The following is a 21,370-nucleotide window of genomic DNA, read 5'->3' as shown; positions in this document are numbered from 1 at the left end:
GAGTGATGTAGACATGCTGTGGTCTATAATGAAGAGTGATATAGACATGCTGTGGTCTATATAATGAAGAGTGATATAGACATGCTGTGGTCTATAATGAAGAGTGATGTAGACATGCTGTGGTCTACATAATGAAGAAGGTGATATAGACATGCTGTGGTCTATAATGAAGAGTGATGTAGACATGCTGTGGTCTATAATGAAGAGTGATATAGACATGCTGTGGTCTATAATGAAGAGTGATATAGACATGCTGTGGTCTATAATGAAATGATATAGACATGCTGTGGTCTATATAATGAAGAGTGATGTAGACATGCTGTGGTCTATAATGAAGAGTGATATAGACATGCTGTGGTCTATAATGAAGAGTGATGTAGACATGCTGTGGTCTATAATGAAGAGTGATATAGACATGCTGTGGTCTATAATGAAGAGAGTGATATAGACATGCTGTGGTCTATAATGAAGAGTGATATAGACATGCTGTGGTCTATAATAAAGAGTGATATAGACATGCTGTGGTCTATAATGAAGAGTGATAGACATGCTGTGGTCTATAATGAAGAGTGATATAGACATGCTGTGGTCTATAATGAAGAGTGATATAATAAAGAGTGATATAGACATGCTGTGGTCTATAATAAAGAGAGTGATATAGACATGCTGTGGTCTATAATGAAAGTGATATAGACATGCTGATATAGACATGCTGTGGTCTATAATGAAGAAGAGTGATATAGACATGCTGTGGTCATGCTGCTGTGGTCTATAATGAAGAGTGATATAGACATGCTGTGGTCTATAATGAAGAGTGATATAGACATGCTGTGGTCTATAATGTGTCACCGTTGATGTGATGTTTATAGAAGAGTGATATAGACATGCCTGGTCTATCAAACATCCACCAGACATGCTGTGGTTCCTTTGCCCTGTTTCCTCTGGAACTGAGTGCTGGTGGACACCAGCCTGTTCATACCACGACTACCTGGGAGACTGGGGGTGATACTGATGCTGGGGATAAGAAAAGGAAATAGAACACATTAGCAATGTGTTTAATAATACAGTAATAGTCATTTACAACCAAGTATGCTCAGTTCCTATGATAATTCTCTCTCTGTCTCTCTCTGAAGAGTGATATAGACATGCTGTGGTCTCTCTAAAGAGTGATATAGACATGCTCTGGTCTATAATCTGATATAGACATGCTGTGGTCTATATAATGAAGAGTGATGTAGACATGCTGTGGTCTATAATGAAGAGTGATATAGACAGTGAGTGAGTGATCTGGTCTATCTGGAGGTGAGGTCTTGTGTAGATAAGTTAGACATGCTGTGACTTCCTGAAGATGGATTTGCCCTATTATTCTCCTCAGCCAGCTGATTCTTTCTCCAGATCCTTCTGCTCCTGGGCTTCTCTCTCCATCTCCTCTGGGGGCGGTGAAGAGAGACACGTTAATGAACAGGGTTCTACTCATCATTACATCATTAGTGTACATCTGTGGTCTATAGCCATAGCAAAACGTTTTGCGATGGAAGACCTAAATGAAGTTTAGCATGCTGGGGTCCCTCCCTGTTCAGTCCATTTTCCCTGGGTTGTCCCTAGTGAATACAACCGATCACATTAGACCACTGTGTCTCAAACCTCTCCTGGGTTGTCCCTAGGAATACAATGTGATCACATTAGACCACTGTGTATGCTCAGTTCCTATCTCTCTCTCTCTCTCTCTCTCTCTCTCTCTCTCTCTGATCTCAAACCTCTCCTGGGTTGTCCCTAGTGAATACTGAAGAACCCATCACATTCCAGACCACTGTGCTTCTCTCTCCATCTCTCAAACCTCTCCTGGGTTGTCCATCATTAGTGAATACAACTGATCACGTTTTAGACCACTGTGTCTCAAGTCCATTTTCTCCTGGGTTGTCCCTAGTGAATACAACCGATCACATTAGACCACTGTGTCTCAAACCTCTCCTGGGTTGTCCCTAGTGAATACAACCGATCACATTAGACCACTGTGTCTCAAACCTCTCCTGGGTTGTCCCTAGTGAATATGACCAATCACATTAGACCACTGTGTCTCAAACCTCTCCTGGGGGTTGTCCCTAGTGAATACAACCAATCACATTAGACCACTGTGTCTCAAACCTCTCCTGGGGGACCACCACAGAGTTTTAAAAATATATATAATATAATTAGAATTCATTTAACCTTTATTTAACTAGGCAAGTCAGTTAAGAACAAATTCTTATTTATAATGATGGGCTACACCGGCAAAACCCAGGTAATGCTGGGCCAACTGTGCGCCGCCCTATGGGAATCCCAATCACGGCCGGTTGTGATACAGCCTGGATATGATCCCGGGTGTCTGTAATGACACCTCAAACACTGCGATGCAGTGCCTTAGACCGCTGCACCACTTGGTAGCCCACATGTTTGCTTTAACCCTGCACTAACACATCCATCAACTAATCTACTAATCATCGAGCCCTGGAGTGGTTGAATAAGGTGTGTTAGTGCTGGGCTGGAACTAAAGCCAGGAAACCCTGTATCTCTCCAGGGCAGGAGTAACTACTAGATTAGTGTATCTATGACTCCTGGGAGTGTCTCAAATTGCACTCTATTACCTATATAGTGCACTACTTCTGACTAGGGCCCATAGCCCTGCAGTGGCTCTGTTGGTAACAGTTTATTCAGTAGATGTTATTGTTAGGAGCTCATTAGATGTGACCTTCATCTACTGCCTCTGATCTATGGACCAAAGAGCTCTCCTTATCAACTCAATCAATGTTGTCAATGTTATCAATAGTCATTGTATGATTGGGGTTGTTATATGGAAACAGCCACACAACAAACCATGAGGATATGACTTGTGGTGTTTTTCTGACAAAGTGGGTGTACTTTAACCAGTACTATATCTATACAACAGCTCTATTTACATCACAGGCCCCGAGGCTGGAGTATTCTGACTGCTTCTGTTTTATACATTGGTGTGTGTGTGTGTGTGTGTGTGTGTGTGTGTGTGTGTGTGTGTGTGTGTGTGTGTGTGTGTGTGTGTGTGTGTGTGTGTGTGTGTGTGTGTGTGTGTGTGTGTGTGTGTGTGTGTGTGTGTGTGTGTGTGTGTGTGTGTGTGTGTGTGTGTGTGTGTGTGTGCGCGTGTGTGTGCTTGCGTGTACTCACCCTGAGCCTTTATGATGTGTGAGATGTCCAGTCCCTGGTTCATCCTTAGTACCACGGTTCCGTACTCAAAGTCAAATGCATCGCTAAAAACACACACCCGGCACAGGACATACACTTTAATAACACACAGTTAGCACTTATCTTGCTTATTTTGTGTGTTCTTCCTAACCTTCCTAACATTGAGTTGCACCCTCCTCCCCCCTTTGCCCTCAGAACAGCCTCAATTCATTGGGGCATGGACTCTACAAGATGTCAAAAGCGTTCCACTGGGATGGTGGCCCATGTCGACTCCAATGCTTCCCACAGTTGTGTCAAGTTGGCTGGATTTCCTTTGGTTGGTGGACCATTCTTGATACACATAGGAAATGGTTGAGTGTGAAAAGCCCAGCAGCGTTGCAGTTCTTGACACAAACCAGTTGGTCTGGCACCTACCACCATACTCTGTTTAAAGGTAAATGTTTTGTCTCGGCCATTCTACCTCTGAATGCCACACATATACAATCCATGTCTCAATTGTCGCAATGCTTAAAAATCCTTCTTTAACCCGTCTCCTCTTCATCGTCACTGATTGAAGTGGATTTAAAAGGTGACATCAATAAGAGATCATAGCTTTCACCTGGAATCAGCTGGTCAGTCTGTCATGGAAAGAGCAGGTGTTCCACTCAGTGTATGAGTGTGACTTACTGCAGTACTCCTACATAGCTCTGTACGCCAGCTGTGTCTGCTGTCCTCCAGTCCTTCTTGAAGCCCATCATCAGAATGTTGGGTTTCAGACGACCCAGACCTGATGCCTAGGACAGAGAATGACAACAGGTTATACCACACAGGCTGATCCTGAAAGACTTACACTACCTGCATTCAAGCAGACCTGGGACAAAAACATGGAAAACACTTATAGTTTTCCTGCCTGGTACAATAAAACCAATGGAATCATCTCCAAACTGCAAACTTCACCAACCCTGCATGCTGGTCAACTTAAATCAAGGTCGCGTTTGGAAGTATTTGACATGATATGTATTTGACTCCAAGACCGCATTCCACTCAGAAAGGTTTGAAATCTTCTTCCATAAAAATGAAGTGTTTCCACTTTCTAGCAAAAATAGTATTTTATTAATGAAAAGTACATTCCAAAACACAGAAGTTGAGAATAGCCTAGTAAACAATACTAAAAAGTTCTTAGTTTCACAGCATGATTAATTAACCTCCCTGATCTCTGAAGAGGTACACTGCCTTCGGAAATTATTCAGACCCCTCAACTTTTTCCACATTTTGTTACGTTACAGCCTTATTCTAAAATGGATTAAATAAATAAAAAATCCTCAGCAATCTACACAGAATTCCCCATAATGACAGAGCGAAAACAGGTTTTCAGAAACATTTGCGAATGTATTAAAATGTAAAAAACTGAAATACCTTATTTACATAAGTATTCAGACGCTTTGTTATGAGACTTGAAATTGAGCTCAGGTGGATCCTGTTTCCATTGATCATCCGTGAGATGCTTTTACAACTTGATTGGAGTCCACCTGTGGTAAATTCAATTGATTGGACATGATTTGGAAAGGTACACACCTGTTTATATAAGGTCCCACAGTTGACAGTGCATGTCAGAGCAAAAAACAAGCCATGAGGTCAAAGGAATTGTCCGTAGACCTCCGAGACAGGATTGTGGCACAGATCTGGGGAAGGTTACCAACATTTCTGCAGCATTGAAGGCCACCAAGAAAACAGTGGGCTCCATAATTTTTAAATGGAAGAAGTTTGGAACCACCAACACTCTTCCTAAAGCTGTCCACCCGGCCAAACTGATCAATCGGGGAGAAGGGCCTTGGTCAGGGAGGTGACCAAGAACCCGATGGTCACTCTGCCAGAGCTCTAGAGTTCCTCTGTGGAGATGAGAGAACCTTCCAGAGGGACAACCATCTCTGCAGCACTCCACCAATCAGGCCTTTATGGTAGAGTGGCCAGACGGAGATCACTCCTCAGTAAAAGGCTCATGACAGCCCACTTAGAGTTTGCCAAAAGGCACCTAAAAACTCTCAGAGAATGAGAAACAAGATTCTCTGATCTGATGAAACCAAGATTGAAGTCTTTGGCCTGAATGCCAAGCATCACGTCTGGAGTAAACCTGGCACTATCACTACGGTGAAGCATAGTGGTGGCAGCATCATGCTGTGGGGATGTTTTTCAGTGGCAGGGACTGGGAGACTAGTCAGGATCGAGGGAAAAATGAACGGAGCAATGTACAGAGAGATCCTTGATGAAAACCTGCTCCAGAGCCCTCAGGACCTCAGACTGTGGTGAAGATTCACCTTCCAATAGGAAAAAGACCCTAAGCACACAGCCAAGACAATGCAGGAATGGCTTCAAGACAAGTCTCTGAATGTCCTTGAGTGGTCCAGCCAGAGCCCGGACTTGAACCCAATTGAACATCTCTGGAGAGATGTGAAAATAGCTGTGCAGCAACGCTCCCCATCCAACCTGACAGAGTTTGAGAGGATCTGCAGAGAAGAGTGGGAGAAACTCCCCTAATACAGATGTGCCAAGCTTGTAGTGTCATACCCAAGAAGACTCGATGCTGTAATCGCTGCCAAAGGTGCTTCAACAAAGTACTGAGTAAATATTACATTTACTTATCTAAATGTAATATTTCAGTTTATTTTTAATAAATTAGCAAACATTTCTAAAAACCTGTTTTGCTTTGTCATTATTGGGTCTTGTGTCTAGATTGACGAGGGGAAAAAACAATTGAATCCATTTTAGAATAAAGCTGTAACGTAACAAAATATAGAAATAGTCAAGGGGTCTGAATACTTTCCGAAGGCACTGTATTTGTCTGCAGGATCTCATTCACCATTGTGTTAATCACTGATAGACTATAGTTCTGTTTAATCTGGCTTCTCTTTAAAGCTAGCACTCCGCTTGACCACCCACACCACGCTACACAGTCTTATCTCCGTTCCAATGTGATAAAGACAACCATAAATGGACCATAACTCTAACTTCTCCTCTTCCTACCTTCTTCTGGGCTGAGCTAGGCTGGACTGAAGGGAGGTAGAAATGCTGTGTAAAACTAGTCAAGGCTGCTGTTACGCTGCTGTTACGCTGCTGTTACGCTGCTGCTGCTGCTGCTGCTGTTACGCTGCTGTTACGCTGCTGTTACGCTGCTGTTACGCTGCTGCTGTTACGCTGCTGCTGTTGTTACGCTGCTGCTGTTACGCTGCTGCTGTTACGCTGCTGCTGTTACGCTGCTGCTGTTACGCTGCTGCTGCTACGCTGCTGTTACGCTGCTGTTACGCTGCTGTTACGCTGCTGCTGTTACGCTGCTGCTGTTACGCTGCTGCTGTTACGCTGCTGCTGTTACGCTGCTGCTGCTACGCTGCTGTTACGCTGCTGCTGTTACGCTGCTGCTGTTACGCTGCTGCTGCTGTTACGCTGCTGCTGTTACGCTGCTGCTGTTACGCTGCTGCTGTTACGCTGCTGCTGTTACGCTGCTGCTGTTACGCTGCTGCTGTTACGCTGCTGCTGTTACGCTGCTGCTGTTACGCTGCTGCTGCTACGCTGCTGCTGTTACGCTGCTGCTGTTACGCTGCTGCTGCTGTTACGCTGCTGCTGTTACGCTGCTGCTGTTACGCTGCTGCTGTTACGCTGCTGCTGTTACGCTGCTGCTGTTACGCTGCTGTTACGCTGCTGTTACGCTGCTGTTACGCTGCTGTTACGCTGCTGTTACGCTGCTGCTGTTACGCTGCTGCTGTTACGCTGCTGTTACGCTGCTGTTACGCTGCTACGCTGTTACGCTGCTGTTACGCTGCTGCTGTTACGCTGCTGCTGTTACGCTGCTGTTACGCTGCTGCTGTTACGCGCTGCTGTTACGCTGCTGCTGTTACGCTGCTGTTACGCTGCTGCTGTTACGCTGCTGCTGTTACGCTGCTGCTGTTACGCTGCTGCTGCTGCTGTTACGCTGCTGCTGTTACGCTGCTGTTACGCTGCTGTTACGCTGCTGCTGTTACGCTGCTGTTACGCTGCTGCTGTTACGCTGCTGCTGTTACGCTGCTGTTACGCTGCTGTTACGCTGCTGCTGTTACGCTGCTGTTACGCTGCTACTGTTACGCTGCTGCTGTTACGCTGCTGCTGTTACGCTGCTGCTGTTACGCTGCTGCTGTTACGCTGCTGTTACGCTGCTGCTGTTACGCTGCTGCTGTTACGCTGCTGCTGTTACGCTGCTGCTGTTACGCTGCTGCTGTTACGCTGCTGCTGCTACGCTGCTGTTACGCTGCTGTTACGCTGCTGTTACGCTGCTGCTGTTACGCTGCTGCTGCTACGCTGCTGCTGCTGCTGTTACGCTGCTGTTACGCTGCTGCTGTTACGCTGCTGTTACGCTGCTGCTGTTACGCTGCTGCTGTTACGCTGCTGCTGTTACGCTGCTGTTACGCTGCTGTTACGCTGCTGCTGTTACGCTGCTGCTGTTACGCTGCTGCTGTTACGCTGCTGCTGTTACGCTGCTGCTGTTACGCTGCTGCTGTTACGCTGCTACGCTGCTGCTGTTACGCTGCTGCTGTTACGCTGCTGTTACGCTGCTGCTGTTACGCTGCTGCTGTTACGCTGCTGCTGCTGCTGTTACGCTGCTGCTGTTACGCTGCTGCTGTTACGCTGCTGCTGTTACGCTGCTGTTACGCTGCTGCTGTTACGCTGCTGCTGTTACGCTGCTGCTGTTACGCTGCTGCTGTTACGCTGCTGCTGTTACGCTGCTGCTGTTACGCTGCTGCTGCTACGCTGCTGCTGTTACGCTGCTGCTGCTACGCTGCTGCTGTTACGCTGCTGCTGTTACGCTGCTGCTGCTGTTACGCTGCTGCTACTGCTGCTGTTACGCTGCTGCTGTTACGCTGCTGTTACGCTGCTGCTGTTACGCTGCTGCTGTTACGCTGCTGCTGTTGCTGTTACGCTGCTGCTGTTACGCTGCTGCTGTTACGCTGCTGCTGTTACGCTGCTGCTGTTACGCTGCGCTGTTACTGCTGCTGTTACGCTGCTGTTGCTGCTGTTACGCTGCTGTTACGCTGCTGTTACGCTGCTGTTACGCTGCTGCTGTTGCTACGCTGCTGCTGTTACGCTGCTGCTGTTACGCTGCTGCTGTTACGCTGCTGTTACGCTGCTGTTACGCTGCTGCTACGCTGCTGTTACGCTGCTGCTGTTACGCTGCTGCTGTTACGCTGCTGTTACGCTGCTGCTGCTTACGCTGCTGCTGTTACGCTGCTGTTACGCTGCTGCTGTTACGCTGCTGCTGTTACGCTGCTGTTACGCTGCTGCTGTTACGCTGCTGCTGTTACGCTGCTGCTGTTACGCTGCTGCTGTTACGCTGCTGCTGTTACGCTGCTGCTGTTACGCTGCTGCTGTTACGCTGCTGCTGTTACGCTGCTGCTGCTGCTGCTGTTACGCTGCTGTTACGCTGCTGCTGTTACGCTGCTGTTACGCTGCTGCTGTTACGCTGCTATGCTGCTGCTGCTGTTACGCTGCTGCTGTTACGCTGCTGCTGCTGTTACGCTGCTGCTGTTACGCTGCTGCTGTTACGCTGCTGCTGCTGCTGTTACGCTGCTGTTACGCTGCTGTTACGCTGCTACGCTGCTGCGCTGCTGCTGTTACGCTGCTGCTGTTACGCTGCTGCTGTTACGCTGCTGCTGTGCTGCTGCTGCTGTTACGCTGCTGCTGTTACGCTGCTGTTACGCTGCTGCTGCTGCGCTGCTGCTGTTACGCTGCTGCTGTTACGCTGCTGCGCTGCTGCTGTTACGCTGCTGCTGTTACGCTGCTGCTGTTACGCTGCTGCTGTTACGCTGCTGTTACGCTGCTGCTGTTACGCTGCTGCTGTTACGCTGCTGCTGTTACGCTGCTGTTACGCTGCTGCTGTTACGCTGCTGCTGTTACGCTGCTGCTGTTACGCTGCTGCGCTGCTGCTGTACGCTGCTTTCGCTGCTGCTGCTTACGCTGCTGCTGCTGCTGTTGCTGCTGCTGTTACGCTGCTGCTGTTACGCTGCTGCTGTTACGCTGTTACGCTGCTGCTGTTACGCTGCTGCTGTTACGAAGCTGCTGTTATCGCTGTTGACACGCTGCTGCTGTTACGCTGCTGCTGTTACGCTGCTGCTGTTACATGCTGCTGCTGGTAACGCTGCTGCTGTTACGCTGCTGCTTTTACGCTGCTGCTGTTACGCTGCTGCTGTTACGCTGCTGCTGTTACGCTGCTGCTGTTACGCTGAATGCTTTACGCTGCTGCTTTTAACGCTGCATAAGCTGAATAAGCTTTTGCTGTCTGTTACGCGCTGTTACGCTGCTGCTATTCTAAAAAGCTTTTGCTGTCTGCTGCTGCTATCTAGCTGCTATTGCTGCTGCTGTTACGCTGCTCTTGTTTCTTATGCTTTAGCACTCATCTCAGCTAGCATAGCCTGTTGAGGCTTACATGTGTGTTAATGAAGTATCTTTCATCCCAAAATGTTAGACAACCAACCTAACCTGTCCTATTGTTTAGTTAACTTTGAACCATGACATGTTGTTGTCATGGTAACAGCTGAATAGTCATATTATATAGAAAACAGTTTTAACCTCAAAGTAGAAGTTAAACATGATCAGATAAAATATTGAATTTGGCGTTTACTACTATAGCCCATAGAAACACATTGAATAACACATTTATAAATGGCAAAAAATACATTTTAAAAAATCATAAGGAATAAGGTTTTGAATTGTCTGTCCTATATCTAGGAGATATTAGACATATTCTAAAAAGGTTTTGAATTGTCTGTCCTATATCTAGGAGATATTAGACATATTCTATTTTTTTTGGACACATATTTAACTCCATGCTTCTATCCATTTTTATGGGTTACCTTCAGACGAGTCCCGTGACACATGTGGGAGTCGTAGAGCAAAACTGAGAATACCATCGTGTTTGTGAGAGTCTCCCTTTTCCATAGTTTGTTGGCTCTTCGGACCCTACAGACTTTTTCATGAGAAGAGCGATTTTGGGGATGTCTCATGGTCTGACAAACACCGCTGTTGCTCGGCCACCTTCCACCACAGATGCGGAAGGGTGACAGGCCTGCGGTGGAGTGAGATACAGCCCATGCAGAAACTCATATCTCTAGCTTAAACTGATGGATTTTGATAGGGATTTTTTTATAATGTTGCTTAGATTGATGGACATGTGTCAATAGACTCTTAAGGATGAACCATTAGGCTTGATATCTCCATGAATTGATTCATTGTACTCATGTAAGAGGCAATGATACAAGTAGTATAGAAAGCCTTCCTAACAAAGTGTGTGTGTGTGTATCTATTATAAATGATGAATCCATGTGTAGGTTCCTGCAGCTGTCATTAACTACCACAGAGTCGTACCCCAGGTGTACCCCATATATGTGTATCTATGAGAGGTGATTATATGTCCAGGTAGTAGACGTGGAGGTGTACCTGCATGAGGTTCTCAGTTCCCTGTCTGAAGGAGTCACAGGCCACTGCAGCATAGAAGGCTTTTCTCTTCTTCTTATTCAGCCACATCTGGTTCTTCTCCATTCCAGCGTTCACATCTGTCAATGTCTCTGTTCTGGGGCCCTGGGGAGAGATAGGAGGGGATATTATATTATCTCATAGCGCTGTGTGTGAAGGAGGAATTGAAGGATGAAGAACTTGGTGACTTTAATAAAATGTCTGTCCTCTTACCACAAAGACTTCACATGTGAGACAGAGTCCGTAGTTCTTAGTGAAACAATGAGCCAGGTCCAGGAGTGCCGGTCTGTTCTTAGGTGCTCCTGTCAGCACCATACACTGAGGTCTGAGGAGGGGGGATAACAGTCTTAACATTCTACACTTTCAGGTTAGAATGCAGAGCAGTATTGTACCTGTCCCCCTCTAACCATGAACAGAGTAGGTTTTCCTCCACTCGCCATCCAACAGCATAGTAAGAGGTGTAATACCAGTGGCTTCTGTTGGCTCTTACCGGAAGTTCTTAACATGGTCCTCTACTCCGGTCAGTGACAGAGCGTTGTTGACCGCGCTGACAAACGTCACGGCCTGAGTGGACGAGCCCCAGTTCACATCTGAGGACAACAGAACACACTGATGTTAACACTGAACTTAGAGATGCTACGTATGTCATATGTAGTAGCTATGTACATCTTATGTCATCCCTATGTACTCATTCCTTTATCATAGTATTACTTTTGGCCAGCCCAGGCTTCCCATGTGGTAATGTACACTGGTTCTTTGTGTGTGACTGGTTCATATGTATTCTAATGTCAGCTTGATGCAAATCAATGTCTGTGTCTCACTTGGCTTCTTGACAGTGACGTAGACATATAGGAAGATCTCGATTGCGTAGGTGAGGAGAGCAGCCCACCAGTTGATGACAAACATCACACCACAGCAGAGCACCGCTCCAAACAGAGACAACCACATGTTGTAGTACCTGTATGCTGGCCTCCAGCCTACACAGGGGGGAGAGATCACAGGAGACAACAGTTTGAGAGTTACAGAGAGAGTTAGAGAGCTAGAGAGAGAGAGTTAAGGAGAGAGAGTTAAAGAGAGAGAGAGCTAAAGAGAGAGAGAGCTAAAGAGAGAGAGAGTTAGAGAGAGAGAGAGAGAGAGAGAGAGAGAGAGAGAGAGAGAGAGAGAGAGAGAGAGAGAGAGAGAGAGAGAGAGAGAGAGAGAGAGAGAGAGAGAGAGAGAGAGAGAGAGAGAGAGAGAGAGAGAGAGAGAGAGAGAGAGAGAGAGAGAGAGAGAGAGAGAGAGAGAGAGAGAGAGAGAGAGAGAGAGAGAGAGAGAGAGAGACCTGTGTACCTGGGGACTTAGCGTATGAAGCGTGGAAGCAGGAGAAGTTGATGAGGGCGTACGATGCCAGGAAGAAGTTGGAGATGATGGGCGCGATGATGTTCAGATCGGCTACACACACACACACACACACACACACACACACACACACACACACACACACACACACACACACACACACACACACACACACACACACACACACACACACACACACACACACACACACACACACACACACACACACACACACACACACACACACACACACACACACAGGGAGAGAGAGACACACACATAAACACAGAGAGAGAGAGCGAGAGACACACACAACAGAGATTCATTTGAGTTGTTTGTGACATTACCAATATTAAACTAATTGGCGACTGTGGTTTATCTTAAATGTGTGTAGTGACCTCACTCACCAATGATTATGAAGGCGACAGCGATGATGAAAGTCAGAACGTAGCCTCTGATTGGCTCGTTGTTCTTGCCGTGTCCCTTGGCGAAGAACTTCAGTGCAGTGTAGATGTTGTCTTTACACAGAGCCTGAGAGGAGGGGGGCGAGAAGGTGAGGAGGTGAGGAGGAGCAGGAAGAGAAGGGTGGATGAAGAGGTGGGGGAGGAGGAAGAGAGAGAGGTAGAGGAGGGAGGAGTGGGAGTTAGCTGATTGTAACATAGTTTGACAATTGTTGTCATCTGGCTAGAAGAAACATGAAAAAGAGAGGGGCTCTGTTTCACTCATCATAGACCTTGTAGTAGTACCTGGAACCCTCAGAGCTGAGGAATGAGGATCAAGTGAGCAGACAGGTGATAGACCGTCGTAGTGGGACTGACCTGGAAGACTTTGGGTGCGCTGACGAGGGAGGCGAGGGCGGAGGAGAGGGTGGCAGAGAAGGTTCCTGCTGTGATGAGAGGACCGAACCCTGACACCATGGTCATCACCTGGGGAGAAGGAGACACAGGGGCTGTTTAGTTTCACTGGACTGTGTGTGTGTGTCTGGTTATTTTGTGTTGTTGTACTGAATGTGTAACTGTGTTGTTTGATTGCTGTTACATTGTTGTTGTTGTACCTGGAAGTTGTTCATGGAGCCAAACTTGCAGCTGCTGACATCACAGGAGGAGAAGTTCCATCCCTGCTCACAGGCAGCAGTGTTGGTACCGTTACAGAACATGTCCATCCCTATGGCAATGGTGTCGTTGATGTTTCCTGTTGCATCACGCACCACCGTGGCAGCTGATCAATCAGAAAACACAACAGACAAAACATTTAGGGAGGGTTTCGTGTGTGCGTTTGTGTGTGCGTTCTTGTGCGCGCGTGCATCCTTACAGACACAGAGGGCGACTCCCAGGTATGTGACTCCAGTGATGAGGATGGCCAGCAGGGTTCCTTTAGGGAGAGCATCCTGGGCATCCTGCAGTAGAACCAGAGATAAACAGCAGAAGTGATAGCTGGAGGAAACAGTGGTTTGGGTCTATGGGATCATCATTCTCTGCTGTTTAAAGTGAAGGTGCCTGTTCACAGACACAATAAAGAGTATCTATCTCTCTCTCTCTCTCTCTCTCTCTCTCTCTCTCTCTCTCTCTCTCTCTCTCTCTCTCTCTCTCTCTCTCTCTCTCTCTCTCTCTCTCTCTCTCTCTCTCTCTCTCTCTCTCTCTCTAAGCTACCAATGACTTCACACAGGAAGAGGTTGTGCTACAGTAAAGCTACCCTAAAGATACATATACAGTAGTTTATAAAGCTACTAATGTTAAGAAACATGACTACAAGAACACATCTCTCTGGAGTCGTATGTGAACTGAGATCTGTGTGGTCAGGCAGAGGATTATTTTGCCCTTCATACCTTCAGGTCTCCAGAGATGTTAGCTCCGGCCAGGATACCCGTGGCAGCAGGGAAGAAGATGGCGAACACAGAGAAGAACGTCTCTCCATCTCGGAAGTTCGGCGGTAAGTTCTCCATAAATATTTTGGCTGTGGGGGAGAAAGAGAAGAGAATAGATGTGGATGAGAAGGGTGTCTCTGTGTCAAACTGGTGATGCGTCTCTGTGTGTCATTTGACAGAGTATAGAAAAATACATGTTCTCCTCCTGACCATGTGACCTGAGCAGGACAAACTCAGGGCTCTCCTCATGAAACTCATATAGCTTGATTATAAATGTGAGCATTATAAAGGTTATGTATTTGATGAACTCCTCTATCTATGTGAAGGAAACCTCTGTTGCCTTACCGTCATAGTTAAAGAATCCTTTGGACTTCTTGTCGGTGGAGGCTGGGATGCCAGTTCCTACGAAGACGTTGACGATGGCTATCAGGAGGATGATCAGCAAACCTATCTGGGCCTGAAGAGACAGGATCAACAGGTTAGTCTGGGTTACAAAGGTATGAAACTAGGGGACAGTTACAAGGTCACACCATTCCTCTCCAACAGCTGAAGAGGAGAAACCGACTGTGATAAGGAACTGAACACATACTGATCTCAGTTACGGTCAATATCAGACATGCAATTGAAAGATGTCAAGTTGATATCAGTTGATTAATTTTCTACTGGAAACATGGGGATTTGAACCACACTGTATGTGGATCTGTCTCTAGCTGTACAGTGAAGTGCAGTGTAGCGTAGTGAGAGTAGCATAATGTAGTGTAGTGTATGTGTTGTGTATTATATCATGCTGTGTAGTATAATGTAGCGTTGGGTAGTGTATTATAATGTAGCGTATTATAATGTAGCGTAGTATAATGTATTGTAGTATAATGTAGTGTAGTATAATGCAGTATAGCATAGTATAATGTAGTGTAGTATATTATAATGTAGTGTAGTATAATGTAGTGTAGCTTAGTGTAGTATAATGTTGTATAATGTAGTGTAGTATAATGTAGAATAGTGTAGCGTAGTGTAGCATAGTATAATGTAGTGTAGCGTAGTCTTATGTAGTGGAATGTAGCACAGTATAGTGTAGTACAATGTAGTGAGGTATAATGTGGTATAATGTTGTGTAGCGTAATGTAGTATAATGTAGTGGAGCAATGTAGTATAATATAATGTAGAGTAGTATAATATAATGTAGAGTAGCATAATATAGTATAATGTAGCGTAGAATAGTATAATGTAATGTAGCGTAGAGTAGTATAATGTAATGTAGAGTAGTATAATGTAATGTAGAGTAGTATAATGTAATGTAGCGTAGAGTAGTGTAGAGTAGTGTAATGTAATGTAGCGTAGAGTAGTGTAGAGTAGTGTAATGTAATGTAGCGTAGAGTAGTATAATGTAATGTAGCGTAGAATAGTATAATGTAATGTAGCGCAGAGTAGTATAATGTAATGTAGAGTAGTATAATGTAATGTAGAGTAGTATAATGTAATGTAGAGTAGTATAATGTAATGTAGAGAAGTATAATGTAATGTAGCGTAGAGTAGTGTAATGTAGCGTAGAGTAGTATAATGTAATGTAGCGTAGAGTAGTGTAGAGTAGTGTAATGTAATGTAGCGTAGAGTAGTATAATGTAATGTAGCGTAGAGTAGTATAATGTAATGTAGCGTAGAGTAGTGTAATGTAGCGTAGAGTAGTATAATGTAATGTAGCGTAGAGTAGTGTAGAGTAGTGTAGAGTAGTATAATGTAATGTAACGTAGAGTAGTGTAATGTAGCGTAGAGTAGTATAATGTAATGTAGCGTAGAGTAGTGTAGAGTAGTGTAATGTAATGTAGCGTAGAGTAGTATAATGTAATGTAGCGTAGAGTAGTATAATGTAATGTAGCGCAGAGTAGTATAATGTAATGTAGAGTAGTATAATGTAATGTAGAGTAGTGTAATGTAGCGTAGAGTAGTATAATGTAATGTAGCGTAGAGTAGTGTAGAGTAGTGTAATGTAATGTAGCGTAGAGGAGTATAATGTAATATAGCGTAGTAGAATGTAATGTAGAGTAGAGTAGTATAATGTAATGTAGAGTAGTATAATGTAATGTAGATAATGTATCGTAGAGTAGCGTAGAGTAGAGTATAATGTAATGTAGCATAGAGTAGTATAATGTAATGTAGCGTAGAGTAGTATAATGTAATGTAGAGTAGTGTAATGTAATGTAGATAATGTATCGTAGAGTAGCGTAGCGTAGCGTAGAGTAGAGTATAATGTAATGTAGAGTAGTATAATGTAATGTAGAGTAGTATAATGTGATGTAGTATAATGTAATATAGCGTAGAGTAGTATAATGTAGTGTAGTGTAGAGTAGTATAATGTAATGTAGCGTAGAGTAGTATAATGTAATTCAATGTAATGTAGTGTAGTGTAGAGTAGTATAATGTAATGTAATGTAGCGTAGAGTAGTATAATGTAGTGTAGTGTAGAGTAGTATAATGTAATGTAATGTAGCGTAGAGTAGTATAATGTAATTCAATGTAATGTAGTGTAGTGTAGAGTAGTATAATGTAATGTAATGTAGCGTAGAGTAGTATAATGTAGTGTAGTGTAGAGTAGTATAATGTAATGTAATGTAGCGTAGAGTAGTATAATGTAATGTAGTGTAGTGTAGTATAATGTAATGTAGAGTATAATGTAATGTAGATAATGTAATGTATTGTAGAGTAGTATAATGTAATGTATCGTAGAGTAGTATAATGTAATGTAGAGTAGTATAATGTAATGTATTGTAGAGTAGCGTAGCGTAGCGTAGAGTAGAGTAGTATAATGTAATGTAGAGTAGTATAATGTAATGTAGAGTAGTATATTGTAATGTAGAGTAGTATATTGTAGATAATGTAATGTATTGTAGAGTAGCGTAGAGTAGAGTAGTATAATGTAATGTAGAGTAGAGTAGAGTAGTATAATGTAATGTAGCATAGAGTAGAGTAGTATAATGTAATGTAGTGTAGGGTAGTATAATGTAATGTAGCGTAGAGTAGAGTAGTGTAATGTAGAGTAGTGTAATATAGAGTAGAGTAGTATAATGTAATGTAGCATAGAGTAGAGTAGTATAATGTAATGTAGCATAGAGTAGAGTAGTATAATGTAATGTAGTGTAGAGTAGTATAATGTAATGTAGCATAGAGTAGAGTAGTATAATGTAATGTAGTGTAGAGTAGTATAATGTAATGTAGAGTAGTGTAATATAGAGTAGAGTAGTATAATGTAATGTAGCATAGAGTAGAGTAGTATAATGTAATGTAGTGTAGAGTAGAGTAGTATAATGTAATGTAGTGTAGAGTAGAGTAGTATAATGTAATGTAGTGTAGAGTAGAGTAGTATAATGTAATGTAGTGTAGAGTAGAGTAGTATAATGTAATGTAGTGTAGAGTAGAGTAGTATAATGTAATGTAGTGTAGAGTAGTATAATGTAATGTAGAGTAGAGTAGTATAATGTAATGTAGAGTAGAGTAGTATAATGTAATGTAGAGTAGAGTAGTATAATGTAATGTAGCGTAGAGTAGTATAATGTAATGTAGAGTAGAGTAGTATAATGTAATGTAGAGTAGAGTAGTGTAATGTAGAGTAGTGTAATGTAGAGTAGAGTAGAGTAGTATAATGTAATGTAGCATAGAGTAGAGTAGTATAATGTAATGTAGCATAGAGTAGAGTAGTATAATGTAATGTAGAGTAGAGTAGTATAATGTAATGTAGTGTAGAGTAGAGTAGTATAATGTAATGTAGAGTAGAGTAGTATAATGTAATGTAGAGTAGAGTAGTATAATGTAATGTAGAGTAGAGTAGTATAATGTAGTGTAGAGTAGAGTAGTATAATGTAATGTAGAGTAGAGTAGTATAATGTAATGTAGAGTAGAGTAGTATAATGTAATGTAGAGTAGAGTAGTGTAATGTAGAGTAGTGTAATGTAGAGTAGAGTAGAGTAGTATAATGTAATGTAGCATAGAGTAGAGTAGTATAATGTAATGTAGCATAGAGTAGAGTAGTATAATGTAATGTAGAGTAGAGTAGTGTAATGTAGAGTAGTGTAATGTAGAGTAGAGTAGAGTAGTATAATGTAATGTAGCATAGAGTAGAGTAGTATAATGTAATGTAGTGTAGAGTAGAGTAGTATAATGTAATGTAGTGTAGAGTAGTATAATGTAATGTAGAGTAGAGTAGTATAATGTAATGTAGAGTAGAGTAGTATAATGTAATGTAGAGTAGAGTAGTATAATGTAATGTAGCGTAGAGTAGTATAATGTAATGTAGAGTAGAGTAGTATAGAGTAGAGTAGTATAATGTAATGTAGCATAGAGTAGAGTAGTATAATGTAATGTAGTGTAGAGTAGAGTAGTATAATGTAATGTAGTGTAGAGTAGAGTAGTATAATGTAATGTAGTGTAGAGTAGAGTAGTATAATGTAATGTAGTGTAGAGTAGAGTAGTATAATGTAATGTAGCATAGAGTAGAGTAGTATAATGTAATGTAGTGTAGAGTAGTATAATGTAATGTAGAGTAGTGTAATATAGAGTAGAGTAGTATAATGTAATGTAGCATAGAGTAGAGTAGTATAATGTAATGTAGTGTAGAGTAGAGTAGTATAATGTAATGTAGTGTAGAGTAGAGTAGTATAATGTAATGTAGTGTAGAGTAGAGTAGAGTAGTATAATGTAATGTAGTGTAGAGTAGAGTAGTATAATGTAATGTAGTGTAGAGTAGAGTAGTATAATGTAATGTAGTGTAGAGTAGTATAATGTAATGTAGAGTAGAGTAGTATAATGTAATGTAGAGTAGAGTAGTATAATGTAATGTAGAGTAGAGTAGTATAATGTAATGTAGCGTAGAGTAGTATAATGTAATGTAGAGTAGAGTAGTATAATGTAATGTAGAGTAGAGTAGTGTAATGTAGAGTAGTGTAATGTAGAGTAGAGTAGAGTAGTATAATGTAATGTAGCATAGAGTAGAGTAGTATAATGTAATGTAGCATAGAGTAGAGTAGTATAATGTAATGTAGAGTAGAGTAGTGTAATGTAGAGTAGTGTAATGTAGAGTAGAGTAGAGTAGTATAATGTAATGTAGTGTAGAGTAGAGTAGTATAATGTAATGTAGAGTAGAGTAGTATAATGTAATGTAGAGTAGAGTAGTATAATGTAGTGTAGAGTAGAGTAGTATAATGTAATGTAGAGTAGAGTAGTATAATGTAATGTAGAGTAGAGTAGTATAATGTAATGTAGAGTAGAGTAGTATAATGTAAATGTAGAGTAGTAGTATAATGTAATGTAGAGTAGAGTAGTATAATGTAAATGTAGAGTAGAGTAGTATAATGTAATGTAGAGTAGAGTAGTATAATGTAATGTAGAGTAGTATAATGTAATGTAGAGTAGAGTAGTATAATGTAGTGTAGAGTAGAGTAGTATAATGTAATGTAGAGTAGAGTAGTATAATGTAATGTAGAGTAGAGTAGTATAATGTAATGTAGAGTAGAGTAGTGTAATGTAGAGTAGTGTAATGTAGAGTAGAGTAGAGTAGTATAATGTAATGTAGCATAGAGTAGAGTAGTATAATGTAATGTAGCATAGAGTAGAGTAGTATAATGTAATGTAGAGTAGAGTAGTGTAATGTAGAGTAGTGTAATGTAGAGTAGAGTAGAGTAGTATAATGTAATGTAGCATAGAGTAGAGTAGTATAATGTAATGTAGTGTAGAGTAGAGTAGTATAATGTAATGTAGAGTAGAGTAGTATAATGTAATGTAGTGTAGAGTAGTATAATGTAATGTAGAGTAGAGTAGTATAATGTAATGTAGAGTAGAGTAGTATAATGTAATGTAGAGTAGAGTAGTATAATGTAATGTAGCGTAGAGTAGTATAATGTAATGTAGAGTAGAGTAGTGTAATGTAGAGTAGTGTAATGTAGAGTAGAGTAGAGTAGTATAATGTAATGTAGCATAGAGTAGAGTAGTATAATGTAATGTAGCGTAGAGTAGTATAATGTAATGTAGCGTAGAGTAGTATAATGTAATGTAGCGTAGAGTAGTATAATGTAATGTAGCGTAGAGTAGTATAATGTAATGTAGCGTAGGTTAGTATAATGTAATGTAGTGTAGAGTAGTATAATGTAATGTAGAGTAGAGTAGTATAATGTAATGTAGAGTAGATTAGTATAATGTAATGTAGCGTAGAGTAGTATAATGTAATGTAGCGTAGAGTAGTATAATGTAATGTAGCGTAGGTTAGTATAATGTAATGTAGCGTAGAGTAGTGTAGAGTAGTATAATGTAATGTAGCGTAGAGTAGTATAATGTAATGTAGCGTAGGTTAGTATAATGTAATGTAGCGTAGAGTAGTGTAATGTAGAGTAGTGTAATGTAGAGTAGAGTAGTATAATGTAATGTAGCGTAGAGTAGTGTAATGTAGCGTAGAGTAGTGTAATGTAGCGTAGAGTAGAGTAGTGTAATGTAGAGTAGAGTAGTATAATGTAATGTAGCATAGAGTAGAGTAGTATAATGTAATGTAGCATAGAGTAGAGTAGTGTTGTATAATGTAGTGTAGAGTAGTATAATGTTGTATAATGTAGCGTAGTGTTGTATAATGTAGTGTAGTATAATGTAGCGTAGTGTTGTATAATGTAGTGTAGTATAATGTAGCGTAGTGTTGTATAATGTAGTGTTGTATAACGTAGAGTAGTGTTGTTTACATTTACATTTACATTTAAGTCATTTAGCAGACGCTCTTATCCAGAGCGACTTGTGTAGTGTAGTATAATGTGATGTAGCATAGTCTAGTATAATGTAGTATAATGTAGCGTAGTGTTGTATAATGTAGTGTACTGTGTAGTATAATGTAATGTAGCATAGTGTAGTATCTCACCTTGGCCTCCCACTCCATCCCGGCCACTGAGATCCCCAGCAGCAGTACCACCGAGATACAGCCGATGATCCTGATGTCATTCAGCTCATCTATCATAATGGCATCGTTTTCCTGTAGAGGAGAGGGAAGGAGGGGGAGAGGGAGAGAGGGACCACAGTCAGTGATCTGACACACACACACACACACACACACACACACACACACACACACACACACACACACACACACACACACACACACACACACACACACACACACACACACACACACACACACACACACACACACACACACACACACACACACACACACACACACACACACACACACAGATAGAACGTACCTTGAGTAGGTCTACCACAGTCTCTGCGAAGCCCACCACGTACATCGCCACGGCAACAGCGTTAGCGAAGGCGAAGATGAGACCAATGGAACCGCCAAACTCTGGTCCCAGACTGCGTGATATCAGGTAGTACGCCCCTCCTGGAAACCAATCAGTAATAACATTCCTCTACTTGTACATACAGTGGACACAGAGCAGGTAGGGAGCAGGGATAATAACATTCCTCTACTTGTACATACAGTGGACACAGAGCAGGTAGGGAGCAGGGATAATA

General features: G+C 42.3%; 1 protein-coding gene across 1 annotated transcript in view; it reads right to left on the bottom strand.

Annotated features, from left to right (window-relative positions):
- slc12a1 (solute carrier family 12 member 1) overlaps positions 1-21,370 on the bottom strand; it is a 40,119-nt gene that overhangs the window by 4,194 nt on the left and 14,555 nt on the right. Inside the window, exons 5-20 of the mRNA XM_046345485.1 lie at positions 21,097-21,236; positions 20,754-20,864; positions 14,216-14,327; positions 13,832-13,959; positions 13,318-13,402; positions 13,061-13,224; positions 12,825-12,932; positions 12,414-12,537; positions 11,998-12,099; positions 11,490-11,645; positions 11,159-11,258; positions 10,882-10,993; positions 10,633-10,773; positions 3,862-3,968; positions 3,178-3,260; positions 1,381-1,430 (exon numbers count right to left, since the gene is read on the bottom strand). Of these exons, the coding sequence (XP_046201441.1) occupies positions 1,381-1,430; positions 3,178-3,260; positions 3,862-3,968; positions 10,633-10,773; positions 10,882-10,993; positions 11,159-11,258; positions 11,490-11,645; positions 11,998-12,099; positions 12,414-12,537; positions 12,825-12,932; positions 13,061-13,224; positions 13,318-13,402; positions 13,832-13,959; positions 14,216-14,327; positions 20,754-20,864; positions 21,097-21,236 (1,823 nt within the window). The remainder of the gene's footprint in view (positions 1-1,380; positions 1,431-3,177; positions 3,261-3,861; positions 3,969-10,632; positions 10,774-10,881; positions 10,994-11,158; positions 11,259-11,489; positions 11,646-11,997; positions 12,100-12,413; positions 12,538-12,824; positions 12,933-13,060; positions 13,225-13,317; positions 13,403-13,831; positions 13,960-14,215; positions 14,328-20,753; positions 20,865-21,096; positions 21,237-21,370) is intronic.

The sequence above is a fragment of the Oncorhynchus gorbuscha genome, linkage group LG04 (genome assembly GCF_021184085.1).
Source record: "Oncorhynchus gorbuscha isolate QuinsamMale2020 ecotype Even-year linkage group LG04, OgorEven_v1.0, whole genome shotgun sequence".
Lineage (NCBI taxonomy): Eukaryota > Metazoa > Chordata > Actinopteri > Salmoniformes > Salmonidae > Oncorhynchus > Oncorhynchus gorbuscha.
Note: the sequence above shows the minus strand (reverse complement) of the source record. Positions and strands in the feature narration are given on the sequence as shown.